The 17367-nt window shown below is 43.8% G+C and overlaps 1 protein-coding gene across 7 annotated transcripts; it reads right to left on the bottom strand.

Moving 5' to 3' along the window:
* Positions 1 to 311: 311 nt before the first annotated feature.
* Positions 312 to 16097, bottom strand: MOK (MOK protein kinase). 7 transcript variants are annotated; one of them, XR_014563589.1, is made up of 12 exons: positions 15971 to 16097; positions 13257 to 13371; positions 12530 to 12619; positions 11395 to 11465; positions 6743 to 6821; positions 5920 to 5968; positions 5091 to 5269; positions 4270 to 4371; positions 2989 to 3162; positions 2415 to 2522; positions 786 to 989; positions 312 to 702 (listed from the first exon to the last, which is right to left on the bottom strand). XR_014563589.1 is itself a non-coding variant. In XM_083736654.1 (12 exons), exons 1-12 carry the CDS (start codon positions 16014 to 16016, stop codon positions 625 to 627), a joined length of 1299 nt encoding a protein of 432 aa, XP_083592780.1. In that variant the 5' UTR covers positions 16017 to 16097; the 3' UTR covers positions 312 to 624. The 7 variants fall into 7 exon arrangements, 5 of the variants coding, with proteins under 5 accessions (XP_083592780.1, XP_083592781.1, XP_083592782.1 ...); XR_014563590.1 differs by lacking the exon at positions 15971 to 16097 and adding an exon at positions 15731 to 15933; XM_083736654.1 differs by having other exon boundaries at positions 2411 to 2522.
* Between the last annotated feature and the right edge of the window lie 1270 nt (positions 16098 to 17367).

The raw sequence follows: 17367 nt of genomic DNA, 5'->3' as shown, positions 1-17367 counted from the left end.
CAAATCGTATTTTAACTGATAAAGCATGCCCATGCTGTTTAAGCTTCCGTGCTACAGGAATATGTTGGGAGAGCAACAGCAAGACTAACTTGATCTTACGAACGACGCATGCAGAGAAAATCTGCCCATTTACATAATTTGGAAAATAAATCTTTACACAAGATTGCACTCAAATCAGATGTAACATACTCCAGAAGACACTAAGTAGACTCGGGTTTTGAAACTACCAAACACCTTCCCTGCTGCTTCAATCTATATCTCCACAGTCACATTTACAAAAATACACAAATTCAGTTTCAACACACCTTAAATAAGAAGTACTGTATCGTATTTAATATAAAAGTAGTAACAATTCCATTCCTACCAGAGCAGCACAATTGGAACAAATGTACGACCCACTTAAGAGGAAATAAAATTGTACATCAGGAGCTTAAAAAAAATATGAAGTGCAGTCTGAGTTATGAAAACGGTGCTCACGTAGAAAGGCTCCTTTTCCTTTTTTTAAAGTTAAGCACAAAAATAATAATATTGTAGCATCTTGCTGCAGCATTTGAGAAGATAAGGCACTATTGCTGTTAGTGTACCTTTCAAAAGTATTGGCGAGCACAAGGGATTCTTAGTCCATCAGTAACCACCTCTTCTTCCCAGAGCAGGCAAGTGGTAGTGTTTCACAGGAGATTTAAATTCCTTCTGCCTTTCAGACTGTTGGTGAGACAACACAAGTTAAAATGGGCTGTTAATGACTTGTCTAAAATTGTACAATCTGAGAAGCAAGGCAGAATTACCTTGCAGTGTGTCCCAAAATATGTTATGGGCTGCAACACTTGGACTTGCCCGTTGGTTGCTGGGAGAGGAAAAACTGACTGAAATGGAGGATTAGGGTAAGAAGTCAAGTTGGTTACTTCAGGAACAGCCAGTTTGGGCAACTCCACTGTATAGGGAAATCCACGACGTCCCAGTGGATTCTCCTGGGCTCTCCTAAGAAAGTTCTTTTAAAATAAAAATAAAAGTTCAATTTTTTTAAAAAAATCAGTATGTTTTGTGTAGGCTAAATGTTAAGTGTTTTGACGACCTGTGTTGGTCTGGTTGACATTGTTGCTGTGATGGTCTAAGCATGTATACAGACTTACAACCAAAATGCTTCTTCCCAAGTAGTGCTGCTTGTTTTCTGTGATCGCACCTTCAGAAAGAAACACATAGATGGGTGTACTTTAAAGGTATTCGGATTAGTGTAGGAGCAAACGTAGATAATGGTAACTACACCAATACTGGTATCCAAACACTACTGGAGAAAAGCTGGAGCATATTGGAAGGTGGATACTTACCAGGAAAATATATTTTTTGTTGCTCTAATTTTAAGAGAACCAAGAATTTCAACTGTGCCACAAGCTAAGGCTTGATCAAACTTGCTCTGTTAGTAGCATGAGATTAATTTCTAATTTCTAAAACTACTCCCTAGAACAGCTATTGGAATACCTTCTAAATAAGACAAAACATTGGTTAGATCTGACATAGAATTTGATACGGTGTTGGCAACTTAAGCCTTGTGCCTTCAGAATTCCATGGCGGGAGGGAAGCTTAGTGTAGTGGTTTCAAAAGGTAAGATCTGTTGTTCATCGGGCACATTTCATCCTGCCCCCTCCCCTTGCACCAGTGATCCAATAGATCCTGGAAAAGCTTTATTAGAATAAGTGACCCTCTTTTCCCTGCTAATGTACAATTTGCAGGGATGATTTAATAAGCCTGGATGCAACAGCAGTCATGCTCACAGGAACATCTCGAAAAAAGATGTGTAAATAACCTGTTCCAGCATAATTACATGTGCATCTTCATAAGGTCACTAAAAGTTTTCTGAGCACCAGATGCTATCCTGTATGCTCCTCCAAGCTGTAAATCATAATATTCAGCACCCTGACATTAGCCTGGTAGTGACTGGCAACAAGAAATTCCATGCAGGCAGATGAACAGGCTTGTAGAGAAGGGACAGAACATTTCCCCCATCCACTCCCAAACTAGAAACTAAACAGGCTGCCGGGAAGCCTCTCTGCAATTCCATATAAATGGAGCAGGTTCCTGCAAGAGGGACAGAGCCCTCTTTCCCCAGCCACCAACAAGCTAGTAAATATTTTTGCAGGCTAGTAGCTTTTGGGGGCTTATTTGCAAGGCTAGTATGCAGTATGTATGCAAAGCCTTCTCTATAGCTACCTGTCTTGCTTAGATGGACATTGTTTGTTTAGATCAGAAATCCATGCAGCCTTGGATCCTTTTGAGACAAAAATCCTAAAATATGTTTTGCCTATTGGACACTATTCATCATATCATCACATTTGACACAGGGTTGTTCTGCTGGCAATGTTAAAATGACATTACTTAATTAGGTTTATTACTTATTCATTGATTTAAAGATTACCTGCCTTTGATCCTCCTTTGAAATACGACGCAAGCTGAGAGTCTCCCTTTCTAATGGGTTTTCTGCTAATCTCATTCTTCTGCGTATGGTCAAAGCTTGTTTCTCTGCCAACCTGTTCAGCACAGAGCCAGACAAAATCTCACCTATGAAACTCAAAATTCGTTTGTGACAACTAGAGAGTCGAGCCAACATAGCAACTTCCGTTTTTCAGCCGTAATTTATAATGCAGCTGTTAAGTACCCAAACCTAGTGAAGTAGGTCAAGATTTAAGCTTGGATGCTATAGATGTAATTTAAGTCCTCTGGGTGATATCCAGTGTTGAGTTGTGTTTGCACCAGTGGGACTTTCCCTTCCTCGCAGCCCCCCACCTGCCCCTGTGGTCTGCTTTAGTTAGCCAAGGGCCTCTCTGGAGCAGTTTGGGAGGATTCATGAGGTGGTGAGAGGAAGGGAAGTCCTGTTCATGCACTGTTGCAATGGTGGACCTCACTCACTGATTTTAAGTCTGGGATTAAGAAGCTGGAGACACCAGCAACTCCACATTCATTGCTCAATTCAAGAGACACTGAAAGTTTACTTACCTTAATTCTCTGAAGTAAGGGTGCTGTAGGGCTTCATGGGCACAGATCCTCTCGTCAGGATCATATTGTATCATTGCATACATAAGAGTTAGGCTCTTGTTTGACAAGCTAGGCATAAATGGAGAGATTCCTTTCCCTTTTCTGATGGGAAAATCAAAGCTCATCACTCGTGACCTGCATTAATCCAGTGAAAGGAAACACATTCTTGTCAGGAGGCTATTAATGTCAGCCTTACTGGGGAGGATGGGGCAGGGATGCCAAAGAGATAAAGCTGACGTAGAAAATCTTGAAGGCTAAATACACATTTTGCTCTTTGTCTGACCTTCGATTTGCCTACCCAGAAGCAGCAGGTTCACAGTTTGTGCTTTTGGCTCCAGCTCTGTCACTGGAAGCCTCAGCAGCTTAGAAGTGCCTTTTACCATTGGCAATTGCTTTGACTGATGCAGCCATTCCTGGACTAGGAAAACCTGGCCACGGCAGTTCACAAACTGAAGAATGGATCGCTGCAGTGCACTCTAGGCGAGGCTTCCCTCGCACTTGATCTAGAAGCTGAAATTTGTGCAGAGTTGCTGCAGTACAATTACTAACTATAGTGAGACTTTGTCAGCGTATAACACCTATGGTCAGAGATCTGGCTACCGGGCCGTCTTCAGTGGTGCTTTGCAACCCATAGCCTACTTAACATATACGTAGTATTATAGAGGAATGAGGTTGAGAAGACAGTAGCTTGCCTCAGGCCACATGGCGGGGTCATGGCAGAGGTGACTTCCTGACACAGCATCTTGGCCATTAAGTAAATAGCAGCTATCAGGATCTTCCCGTGCTTGAATAGTACTCCTTGATCACAGTTTAAAATACTGGAGTAGAAGCATGTGTGACTTGTGGCATAGGGGTGGGGAGTGGGATCTCTGGGGAGGGAAAGGGATAAATGCATGTCCCTCTGCTGGATCTGCTCTGTGCTTGGAGCCTGAAGCTGGTATTTCTGTAACACTTAACACTCTGAAGCAGAGATCGAACTTGTTTTCGAATGGAAAAGTAGACAGCGAGCAATCTAATCAATTCACAAGATGCCATGATTTGGAGTGTGACTTCAGCTCACAACCGATGAAGTAGCCTCAGGTTACACTGAATTGTTAGTCTACACTGTTTTAGCTACGGACTAGCAAACGGCTTCCTTGACATGATGTGTGAGCATTCTCCTCTAAATTAAGAAGTTTATTTGTACAGGTTCGATCACAGAGAGAACGCACTATTAAATCCCATAATTCAAAATGTACTTACTGCTTGAACTTATTAAGAATCTTCTTGGGAGGAGTACCTACAATATCATGGATTTTTGATATTTGGTCCAGTTCATTAGATCCAGGAAAGAGTGGGTGGAAACTAGAAACAAAAAAAGAGGAATTGGTTGGGCTGAGAGTTTTCTCCTTGTGAGGAAAACTATCCAGTCTTAAATTGTGGCAGTGTTAAATTGGTAGTATTTGCCCCCCTCCACCAACTATTGAGGAGATTACAGGTGGAATTCAGCATTGTGCTATTGCAAACATTCCATCTGTGCAAGCAATGCAGCTTGCCAGACAGAACAATCTTCTCTCCCTCCCCATGTGCTGTTCTGGGGTTTCTTCCCTCCCTCTCAAATCCAACCCCCCCCCCCCCCCAGTGAAGACTCAAGTATATGTTTACTAGCAAGGCCAAAGACTATATCTAAAACCTTCTCCACACAAAAGCATGTGCTTTCCCACTGAGCTTTACCTGTTGTTGTCCAGCTTTTTACACAAATTGTTTCCGTGACACAACTGTGAACACTTCATGCCATCTACACAATCCTGCCCTTTATGTGAATTTCACTCTTAAGTCAAGGGCAGTGTGTCCCGTTCTGCCGCCCGAGGCAAAAGGGAAAGTGCTGCCCCATTGCCAATGCCTCTGTTATCTGGGTTGTGAAGCGGTGGTCGGAAGCCGCCACCAATGCTTCTCTACTAATGACGGGGCAGACAGGGGTGCCACCTCATGGTGTTCCACTGCCCAAGGCGGCCTGAGCCTGCCTCATGGCTGGGCCGGCCCTGCTCTCAAGTCAAACCACCAATTCCTTTAAGATAATGTACCTTGCAATTTCATAGAACACACAGCCAGCGCTCCACATGTCCATTTTATAACTGTAGTACCCATCTGTGAGAAGACATTCAGGTGCCCTGTACCAGCGTGTAGAGATGTACTCTGTATAAGGCTGCTTGGAGTGTATACTTCTGCAGGAACCAAAATCCCCAAGCTTCAGAAGATCCTGCTGCAGTTAAGATAGTTGTGGCATCTCAAATGAGAAGGCATTCATATAAAATCAATCATGTGTAAAGGTGCTTAATTTGAGAATTAAATCTGGCTATTACATTGCAATGAACTCTGGTCCATGGCTATTTTGGACAGAGTGCTTGTCGTCTTTGGAAATGGTGAGAAAATGTAACTGCAGGAGCACTTAACATGGCAACGGGGTGTACTTAACCGGAAAAAAGCTTGAAACTTTGGTCACAAGAAGACTTACCAGGTTATAGAAGATTACTTACTACACTTCATCAGTAGTGTTTGGGAAAGGCTAGGGACAATACTGCCACTTATCTAAACTGGGCACCTGTAGTTCCACATCCAAAACTAACAATGTACTTTTCTCTTAGGTACAAATGCACTTCCAAATTGCAGTCTTAGCAAAATGAATACAGAGTTTCAACATATTTATCGCTTGTGCTACGGCTGTGTTTCCCAAACCTACAACAAACCTCTTTTGAGTTTAGTCTTACTGGTGTGCCCCTTCTCAAGCAAAAATAAATTGGGGGTATTTTTAATAATACGATTTTATTTATGGTAAAATAATAATAAATTCTGCCTTGTACTCTTTGAAACTCTTTCACGTACCTGGAGGGGGGTGGAACACATTTTGCTTACCTTTATTAATATGTTTTCTGGTTTTACATCTCTGTGAAATAACCCATTCCTGCAAGAGAATTATTCAGGGCAAGTAAGTATTTATATACCAAGAATGGCGTACAGAAAGTCCCCTGTGCATTGGGGTTTTCCTGCTCCCCACTGTCCTATTCCCAGTCCACCTTATGAACACTCCTGAAAACCATCCCTGGCCTGGAGATTGGGGGATGCTCCAGAGAAGAATTTGCAGTGTGAGAGGCTGCAGCTGGAATAGATACATCAAACTGCATGAATGTTACATGCAGAGCCTGCTGCTAGTGGCTTACTGGTTTTTTCTGTGCATAGTGTTTTTAAACTGTGATTTAAGGTTGTTTTAATGTGATTTTATGAAGACTGTAAGCTAACTAGGCTCCTATGGAAGGAAGGACAGATATATATATATATCAAGCTAGTGGGATTAACTTGATTCCTTTTATTTTGGAGAAAGCTAGAATGGGCTCCCAATCCACATTGGAGCCCTATACCACCACCCCCCTACTGAAAATCATTCTCTTATGGCTGTTATTAGCCCCAGAAAATGCTGTATATTGCCATCTGTAGTCTACTTTTTGGAGGCAAGCAGATGAGCAATTTTCATCAGTGAGAAGTCAGAATAAATGCACATTCTGGATAGGGGCCCCAAGGCTGCTTTTTCTCCAAAATAAAAGCAGCCCCACGACTAATATCATATGTACTTTGACCCTCACCGCAGTACCTTTGGGGTATTCACTGGACTCTCCAGATCCCGGCTCAATTATATAGCCAAATACTACATTTGAAAAATAAATACAAATGGCTGCCTTACCTGTGCATGTGATCAAGAGACTTGCATAACTGGTACATATAATTCATTATTTTTCCTTCAGGCAACGGTTTTTTCCTCCCTGGAGGAAACAGTCAAATGAACGTGGTACAGTTTTATACAAAGTTCACTTTATGATGGAGAGCTTGCAGTCACTTCTACCAGTTAAGTGAATTTTAAATACAGATGTGAGATGGTTTGCCTATGAACCATGGTAGAGTGTTTTTTTTATATATATTTTCCATAGTGGTGAGGAAGAACACACTGGGCTGGTTTAATCTTTCTAATATACTGTTGGTTTTTTTAAAATGTTTTAAATAGTTGTTTTTAACTGTATTAACCACTTTGAGGGTTTTTGTTTACAATCAAGTAGCATATAATTTTTATTAAAATGCATTCATTCATTCATTTAACGAGGCTACTGTTAAGAGTTCAGCAGTCATCTATACCCCTCCCTAGAGCAAATTCTCCTGCTCAGCCTTAACCACTGTTAAAAGAAACACAGGCACTCACCTAACCACAGTTAACACATGCCAGAGTTCTGGATAACTGCAGACAGAGTCAACGCTGACTCTTCTCTTAATAGTGGTCAACATGATATGAAGGTTTGCTCCCCATAAATGTGGGCGAGGAGGAAGTGTTGATTCCTAAACTGGCTTTCCAATCTCTGCTGAAAGGGCAGCCACTGTTGGGAATACCTAGGCCCATTCTGAACAGTGTAAAGTACATGCCTTAGATGTTTACTTGCCCTCCAGGAATGGAAGAGCAAGCTTCCATGCCTAGAGGGAACCTACTATCGGATACCCCCTTATATGGTGAGCTCAACCACATGATACGGTTGGTGCATAGTAAACCTGACAGGAGATATATCAATCTAACCAACGCATCTGAACTTTGGGAAATGTGGAGCAGAATGCCCTACTCCAAGATAGTGAAACTGTGGCCCCTCAGAAGTTGTTGGCTTCCCAGATCCCATTGATCCTAGCCAGCATGGCCAGTGGTCATGGATGATGGGAGCTAAACAGCTAGAAGGCCACAGGTTCCTTTGTTACACAATAGGCAGTAGTAGCCTCATCACATAACTACACCTGCTCTGATATGGCACACAGACTGGCTCTTCCAAAGACTGCTTTCAGTATTACAGAGGATAGATATAACAGGACACCAAGGGTGTTTGTATGCTGGCACTAGGATGTAATGCATGAGAAGGAAAAGCTTTGTCAAGGCCCCAAAGTATCACAAATATGCGTATTTTTTTTTATCTTCCTGCTCAAACTGCTACATTGCTTCATTTCAGGTAGCATTGGCATACTTGAAGCAACCAGGACTAATTTACTCACTGCATTTTCAGCATGAACTTTACTTCTCAAGTTATTGCTTGAATAAGCTACAGCTGTTTGGGATGATAAGGGTGAATGAATGCTCCTGACTGACCAATGTACAGTGCTACCTTGGGTTACAGATGCTTCAGGTTAAAGATGCTTCAGGTTACAGACTCTGCTAACCCAGAAATAGTACCTCGGGTTAAGAACTTTGCTTCAGGATGAGAACAGAACTCGCGCAGCGGCGGCAGGAGGCCCCAGTAGCTAAAGTGGTGCTTCAGGTTAAGAACAGTTTCAGGTTAAGAACGGACCTCCAGAACGAATTAAGTACGTAACCAGAGGTACCACTTTATTCAGTTTGGGATGGGGGGGAGGTAACATTGGTCATACTTGGAGCCAGATTAAGATAGTCATGCTTTAGTCTCACTGTAATCAGTGGGATTAAAAGTATGACTAATTTAGCCTGGATTCAACCTACAATGTAGTAACCTGACTCCTAAGACACTTCACCCTCAACTATTTAAATACAAAATACCTTTATACTTAGCCATCAAATGAGCCATAAGTTCATGAAGAAGCTGAACAGCCAGACATATGGATTTTATATATATTGTCCCATAGATCTCCTGTCATAACATTGCATCTCTTTTCACAGACATTTTCAGAATATTCATCATGGAAACTCGGTCAAATTTTCATAAGCCTTAATTGCTTATTTTAATGCATTCTAGATGACAGAATCAATCTGCTTTCTAACTCTCAGTTATGCAACTATCGCCATTAGAAAACGACTTCCATTCTAGTTGTTGCTTCTGTGTATTGTACTATCAACTTATTATTTTTCCTTAGCTAATTTAATGAGTGAATGCAGTAGATTATTCCAGTCCTTACAATCTCACCCGAAGAAATGACACTAAAACCCCAGCAACTGTGGAGCCTCATATTCTGCAGTTTGTTCACATTTAAGATCAAATAAGGATTTAAGATAGAACCCCCATCATCTATGTCACTCATTTCAAAAGGAATGAATGGAAAAGACCTTACCCACCACCTTGCCATGCTAAGTGTCAACTCATACATGCATATGCATACATTATCTGCATCTACAAACAGAATATGGATTCACATCAGCTTGTACTAGTGTGAGCTGACTCTCCTGGAAAGCATCGCATCTAAGGTGACCTCAGGAGCAATGAAAGCATCCATCTATGAAGGCCCACTTAGACAAGTGAGTCACCACTAGGTGTTGTAGTCACTAGCTGCTGAACATGTATGAGTGAACTGTCCCTCAGAAGATTCATGGCTGAAGGAAATGGAACTGCAACTAAAGAAAGCAAGCCGCATTTTCTTTATGCATGATACATATACCAAATACCCTGAAGGACCAATGGGTTGATTAAACAGAGGCAAGGGGGAAAGTCTATTTTTGCAGATTCTTCTGGAGAAAAAAATTAAGGTTGGAGGAGGGAGGGGAAACTGGTGAAAGTTATCTCCTGCGTTCTGTTGGGAGGGGCCTCTGCTAGATCAAAAGCCCTTCCACAAGCAGGAGGACATTGGCTGCCACCCAATGAGTCCTTATAAATATAAAAATCAACACAATCAATGAAAGCCTTTCCCTGTAGCAACTCAAGGACAAAATTATTATAAAGGCACTGAACTGAAGAAACTTGACTACCACCCTTAGAAAGTGGCTTGCACAGAGAAACAGGCTTTTTAGTTTTGAGAGCTTCTTTATTCTGTCATCATTCTACAATTTTTTGCATTTGTATGTGCGGCCACATTCAATACTAGCTAAGACAACCGTGAATACTTATCTTGAATTCTGTAAGTTCTGAGTTCCTAACTCTTTAGATAAACATAGAGTTAGCCTAGAAAAGGAAGATGGTGGAGCTGGAACTTTTAAGATTCGTTGCATTATAGTTACTTGTGGCTCATGGTACCAGACTTGTCCAGCCTTTCATTTTTCATCAATATACAACCAGCATTTGAAACATACACTATGCCATTCCCTCCAATGCTCAGCTATGTTTTATTGGGGGGGGGGGGGGGGACAACAACCACAGGCCAAGATCCAAACAGGCTTCAGACCTGAAAGTGATTTCACTTGTGGTGAAAAGGATTGCTGCTGGAAAGGAAAATCAGCAACTGCTATCTACTCTTGCTCTGGAGGGACCCTCAGCCAGTGGTGTCATAAGGGGGTGGTGGTTCACCCCGGGTGCCAAGTGTGTGGGGATGACAAGAAGGCACCCCGCAGGGTGCTCTCCCCGCTGCCCCCGGGTGCGGTGGCACAAGCAGCCATCGTGCAGCAGCAGCTGCATGTGGAGGATCCTCCATTCACGGCTGCAGCTGCGAGCAGAGGATCCCGCCACTGTCCGTACAGCGTTCAGGCACCGCCACCGGCAAACCGCTACGTACCACGCATGTGCAGTGTCGCACGCATGCGCTGTACGTAGCGACGCCGCACATGCACCCTATGTAGCGACACCGCGCATGTATCGTACGTAGCGGTGCAACGCGTGTGCAGCCGGCGGTTTCCCCTGCCCCGGTTGTCGGTTAGCCTTCGTTCGCCCCTGCCCCCAGCCATCAGTAATAATTTTTGAGGTGTGGAAGAAAGCAGGTGAGTGCAAACTCCTGTTCTCACACACTTGCACATGGCCAAGAATGACAAAGGAATGGCAAGAAAAGATAGGAGAATTAATCTCTCAACAGCAGTGAAATGTGATCATGGCTTTCTAATCTCAGCCAATCAGTTGTTCTGAATTGTAAATATATATATTTGTGATGTGTGAGCTGTTATAGCAGGACTCTTAATTACAGAGCAGAGATGACACAATTATTAGCTGCTGTTCCCTTTCTACACAGTCTTCCCACCTGCACCTGTTTCCTCCGTTCCAGCACTGTCAGGCAGGTGTTTCTCTTTGGTATCTGTAATTATATGGAAATGTCATCTCCACATTTCAAAATCTCTCTCTGCCTTCACCTACTGGGAAGAAGACTATGGGCGGTAAACGGCTGAATTACACAAACAGAATGACTTCAGCTTGGGCAACAGGACTGGCCAACTAGAGAAATCTTGTGGTCCTCCAGATGTTGTTGGACAACAACTCCCTGACAACTGGTCCTCCAGATGTTGCTAGAGAAAACACCCTGACAATGGTTATGCTGGCTGAGATTGATGGGAGTTGGAGATCAACAATATTTAGTGTGTCACAGGTTCTCCACCTGCCCTACATTATTCTTTTGGTCAGTCATACTGTACAAATAGTTGGGGTTTTGCATAAATAAATAAAGATAATCTCTGCAAAGGACTTTTCATTGCCATGATCTACATACCTTTGATCAGTTCATAAATGTTCATGTCCATGAGTTCACATATCAATGCCACAGCACCAGCTTTCTTGTCACTGAAGGGGAAAAAAGAGTGATCTTATTTAACTACATGGAAGAAAGGATAAAACTACTTATGAAATCCTTTGGTGGATGGGAGGTGTTGTCATATGTAAAAAGGCTAGAACTCTAGCAAAAGTTCTGAACTTATGTGGAGACAAAAGTCACTATGTCAGTAGAATACAACAGTCTGAAAAACGTTATCATCCACTGACCACCTGTAGTCTCTTATTGGGCAGGTTGCATAAGATGGCCCTCCTTACAGTATGGGCAACTCCCCATTTATACAGGGGTTACATTCTGAGACACCACGTGTTTAAGTGAAATCAAGTATATTGGGAACACCATTGATAAAGCCTGCAAGCACCCTCCAAACTTCTTGCTCAAGCTCCAACTCTCGACAGGCCTCAAAGTTCGGGGCAAAGGCTCCTGGGATTGCACTCGCAAAGGCTTGTGGGATTGCTGGACACTGTTTTCATGCAATTTCTGCTGTTTTTTGCTCTCTTTTAGGGCTGTTTTTGCCCCTTTTCATGCCACTTCCAGGTTCATGGCAATGCGTGTGCGCATAGTCACACTTGCCTTCAATGCATGTAAATTGGGAGTTGCCTGTACATGTATTTCTCCTTAATAGTGTCATTACTTGAGTCCTTCATTGCACTTTTCTTGTACTGTTGGTGCTGCCATCATCTACACTACCAGAGAACACAGATAAAGATGGAATAAAAGCAAGTTGTTCCTTAAAACTTGTACATGTAGAGTCTCGGTGTTCATGCTACCAGTGGCTCAATGGCCTTACTTAGATGTATTACTCAGCCATTCAAGTGCAAGTGATTGGCAGCCCCAGTAGGCTCACTTCCCCACGAAAGGGTATTTGCTGCCCTCCTGGAAGCAGGGGTGTAGGAAAAGGCAGCACCTCATTCATTATGCCACAGGAAAATAGCGGAGCTGTTGCCTCAAACAACTGTAACCAGATTAAGACTGGTCTGGCAAATGAAATTGTGATTCACCACCTCCGCATCATCTTAGGGAAGAATACTCAGGGTATAGAAAGGGAAGGTGAAAGAAAGCAGGCAGCACTTACAATATCACTTCATGCAACGTGAGGATATTTGGATGTGGATTCAGTCGCCTTAGTGCTTGTATCTCTCTCATACTGTTCACGTGGTCGATACTTCAGTATATAAAAAAGGGAAAAGATTAGGCTACCATGTTAAGGTCGCTTTTGTTTGTTAAAATTACAGAAGAGTAAACACTTCATCCCCCCCCCCTCTTTATTGTTGCTCTGTTCAGTCTGTGAATTGGGCCACACATAATCTCAAGAGATGCGTGAGACACATGCTTGGATGAGTGAATTAGAGCATTTCATGGTTTTCTCTTCCAGTAGCAGAAGAGTGTTATTTATTTATTTTATTTATGTATTACATTAATAGCAGAGGCATCTCATGGCGTTCCCCAAAGTTATGAATGTGGCTTATAAGACAGCATGTAAACTACTTCTGTAAGAGATCACAAAGAAGCCTCTATCTCTGGTCACCAGCTCCCACACCTCTGATGGTTGTGGGATCCAGAGAAAGGCTACGTACTATGTTTAATGCTCGGGAAAAAAGAGACAAATTTGGATATGTCAGCCAAGTCCATTATTGAGAAATGTAGTGGTTGTAAGGTTAGTTGTCCTCTTTGAAGGCACTCTTTTTCTGTATAATAGTTATAAATATTCAGAATCAATTTTTAAATCAAACTTTGATCATCTTAATTTCAGTATTTCAACATTTAAGTAAAAAGAAAATTAAAAAAGCAGCTGCACCTACCTTTCAAAATGCTGTTTCATTTGTTTACATGCATAATATTGTCCATCTTTGAAATTTTGTACCTTCAGAACATCAGAAAATGTTCCCTCGCCAATCTTACCAATCGTTTTATATTCTAAAAAGGTCAAAATTTTAAAAGAAAACTAGGTTTTAGTATCGATAACAAGCTTAATATCCTCAAGATTGCTTTAAATTCTGCTTCATTGGACAAGTTTACAGTCTTTTTACAATATATATCACTGCTTGATAATAAATCAGACCATTGCTGTTACCACCTTAGGTATGTTTACTTGGCAACTCTATAACAAGGACAACAAAAGGCAAGGTGGGGAAACTGCAGCCCTCCAAATAATGATGGTCTGCAACACGTGTGGGGAACCTTTGACCCAACAGATATTGCTGAACTACAACTTGCATCAGCCCCACCAAGCATGGGTGATGTCCAGGGATGATGGGAGTTGTGGTTCAGCAACCTCTGGAGGGACGAAAGTTCTGCACACATGGCTATGTTGGCTGGGGATAACTGGAGTTGGAATTCAACACCATCTGGAGGGTCAAAAGTTTCCCACTCCTGAAGGAAGGCTTGTGCTTGATACATACATGAAAGGAAAACCCATTAAATTGTATTTTGAGTAAGCATTATCAGATCAAGGGTTAGGAAGAGTTTTAAGGCTGGACTGCAATCTGAAACATTTATCATGGCATGAGCTTTTGTAGACCATGTCATATAATTCTCCAGATGTATAAAGCAGGCTGAAAATATGATAGGCATTCATATACACCTGAATTGAAGCACACATCCTAATTTAGGCACCCCCAAACTCTGCCCTCCAGCTGTTTTGGGACTACAACTCCCATCATCCCTAGCTAACAGGACCAGTGGTCAGGGACGATGGGAGTTGTAGTCCCAAAACAGCTGGAGGGCAGAGTTTGGGGATGCCTGTCCTAATTATTGAACATGAAACTAGAATAGGATACATACAACAAAGCAGAAGAAACACCACCTACAATCTCTGTTCAAAGTCTGAAAAATGGTGTCCTTTGAGAGGCAGTACCTAGCCCAGGCTTCCTCAACCTTGGCCCTCCAGATGTTTGAGACTACAATCATGGGAGTTGTAGGCCAAAAACATCTGGAGGGCTGAAGCTGAGGAAGTCTGACCTAGCCCAAGGTCACTAAGTGAGCTGCATGGCTGGCCCAGAGGGGATTTGAATTCTTGTATCTCCCAGGTGGTTGACAGTCTAACACAGAGTTTTCCAAACTGTGCCTCATGACAAATTAGTGTGCCGGCATGTTGCATGAATGCTCCCCGCACTCCTCCTGCAGCTAGATAGGGGTTAGTTTAAACTCCCATTTGCTAGTAAAAGGTTACCAGATGTCCCCGTTTCCCGGGGACAGTCCTGGATTTACAAACCAGTCCCCATACAAAATCCATCGAAGCTGAAAAGTGTCCCTGGATTCATGGGAAAAAATCTGGTAAGCTTAAGTAAAACTGAATTACTACGTCACGAAATGATGCATGTCTAAAAAGTGTGTCACCAACATGAAAAATTTGGAAAGCTCTGCTCTAACCGCTATTGTTGTTGGCACTCTACTGCCTCTAGAGACAATTGAGTGCACCTCTGAAGGTGAAGTCAAACCACTACATTAACAGCACCAAAGTGACCTCCCTGGGGTACAAGCCTGGGCAGCGTTTGTGGAGTTCCAGGGCTGCCTAGTCGATGACACCCCCCCGCTTGGCCTCGCTGATATGATCCAAAGGAAAGCAGAGCAATACGTTGGGCACCAGCTTGGCTGCAGCAGCTGCCGGATGGAGGCATACAAGGTGCCATCCAACCATCTTAGCGACTCCCTTCTGGATCTGTTTAGGGTTTTTACTCTAAGCCTTGTCTTCTCCTGAATAAATCATGCAAGGCAGAGGTTCAGGACTGGGAGTTCTCCTTCTCCAAACGGGCTACCTTCCCAGGTTGGCGAGCCCCATCTGCCCCTCGCTTCCCTCTACAGCACACGCAGAAACCACTATACCACACTGTTACGAACACCTCTTCCCCTTCCTGACTGGCTTCCCCTCCCCACCCCCCTTTTTCTTTGCACAGAGCTCTCATCCCCTCCCCACCCCACCCCCACTAAGCGGGATATCGAATCAGACACCTCTCGCTATAAGAATTTAGCATCTCTGTTTAACTAGCCGGCTGCCAGAATATATACGCCGGCCTCAGCAGTCACCGGTCGCATCCTTCCAGGACCTGGAACAAACTTCGACGCGATGTTGTAGATCATATACGTTAAACACGTGTGCACACGTACACACGTACACCGACACCCACATATATATTCCTTTAACCCCTCCTCTCCCGCCGGCCTCGCGATCCGCCTTGAAAGCCGAGCTGCACCGGCTTCTCTCCCTCTCCCCCCCCCCAATTCCCCTCAGGGAGACTCGCCGCTGCCACCGCCCCCAGCGAGGCCGCCCCCTTACTGTTCATCCTCCGCTCGCTTTCCCCGCGCGTGCCCTCCGGTGGGGAGGGGGGTGTGGGGCGGCGAGGGTCCTCTCTGAAGCGCCAGGGCCCCCCGCCCTCCGCTCCCCGCGCCGAGAACTTGTCAGCGCGCCATGTTGTATCCCCGTCACCCTGGCAACCCCAGAGCGTCAAGCTCCCTCAACCCGGGGGCGCGACCGTGTCAGCCCCGCCCTCGGAGCGGCGCAAGCGCAGTTGCTAACCTCCGCCCTCTCCTATTGACTGCGGCAGCCGCAGGGCGGGCTTCATGGCGGCGGCGGGGCCTCCGAGGGGCGCATGCGCACACCGCGGCGCCTCTCCTTTCTGCGCGCATCCTCAGTCGCCTCGCCCTATGAAACCCCACCCATCCCCGCCCCTCGGGCGATCCTTGCACATGCGCAGTCACGGGAGAGCCTAGAACCTTAGCCGAGTCGGAAGGGGTGCCCCAAAGGTCATCTAGTCCAACCCCGCTCGGCAATGCGGGAATCACACTCCATGACAGATGCAACCTCTGCTTTAGAATGATCAAATGAAGGAGAGTAAGCTTATCTGGCAGTAAGTCGCCGTCGAACTTCCCTGTAAGCATGCTTAAGTTTGAACTGTAAGGGGCACCAGGTAGAATTACTCAAGGAGCTATACATGCGGGCAAGTTCCATTGCACTCAGCGAGGCTTACTTCCGAGTAAGCATCTCCTGCTCCATGAAGACACATCTTGAGCATAGTTAAGCAAAATATAGTTGTTTTGAAAAGGAGCTATGTTACCAAAACCACCCACCACCCACTGTCAGAATTACAAAGTAATTATTTTGGAGTGGGAGTTGACGTGACAGGCATTCAAAAGGAAAGAAATAACATGCTGGTTGAGTCGCCATTTCCAGTACAGAATGGGGATTGCAGGGGTGTCACTTGCCTGTGAATAACTGCAGCTCGAATACTGTGTCCCAGTTCGCTAGATATCTCCGCAACTGCTCCGCGTAATAAGACAACATAGGATCTGAATAATAGATTTTGAAAATCCAGAATTGGAAGGTGTATCCAGCTCTGAAAATCTACCAGCTGTTACATCGTTTGCTCATAACCTTTTTCTCTAGCTGTTAAAAAAGGCAAAGCATAGTGTTGACTCGTGTAGTCGATGCTCTGTATGTAATAAATAGCCATTAGACAGTCATTAAACGAAGCAGCCCTTTTTCATAACCGCAGCTACAATTTTTCTCACACTCTCAAATGGATCACTTTTGAACAGCATGCAGATCTGCTTCGTTTTACAGTGAAACACACATTTGTGATTTAAAGAAACGACATGCAACTTGTTGTAAATAAAAATAAATTCCTATCACAAACTCCAGCGCAGCCATTAATATTGTATACGAATTCCAATCTTCAAAGTTGAGTCACCGAGTAGCAGAAAGAAGGCGAGGGCAAAATGTTCTCCTAGTGGCCGGTTAGCTCAGTTGGTTAGAGCGTGGTGCTAATAACGCCAAGGTCGCGGGTTCGATCCCCGTACGGGCCACGAGGAAGCCTTTTGTTTTTCAATAAAATGTTCGTCCGCCACAAAACAAACCAAACAAATGCTTCGTTGCCGTAAAATGTCGCTTAGAAAAAAGCAAATTTGTTCATTTTG

The sequence above is a fragment of the Podarcis gaigeae genome, assembly GCF_964106915.1.
Source record: "Podarcis gaigeae genome assembly, chromosome: 1".
Classification (NCBI taxonomy): domain Eukaryota; kingdom Metazoa; phylum Chordata; class Lepidosauria; order Squamata; family Lacertidae; genus Podarcis; species Podarcis gaigeae.
The sequence above is the reverse complement of the archived record's forward strand: the minus strand, read 5'-3'. Positions and strand labels throughout refer to the sequence as shown.

Coding starts and splice junctions, on each gene's coding strand:
- MOK (XM_083736654.1), bottom strand. CDS start 16,016: ATGAAGCCCGCCCTGCGGCTGCCGCAGTCAATAGGAGAGGGCGGAG. Junction 12,620..13,256: donor ATGAAACAGCATTTTGAAAG/GTAGGTGCAGCT, acceptor TATATACTGAAG/TATCGACCACGTGAACAGTA. Junction 5,270..5,919: donor CAGAAAACATATTAATAAAG/GTAAGCAAAATG, acceptor TCTTAACTGCAG/CAGGATCTTCTGAAGCTTGG.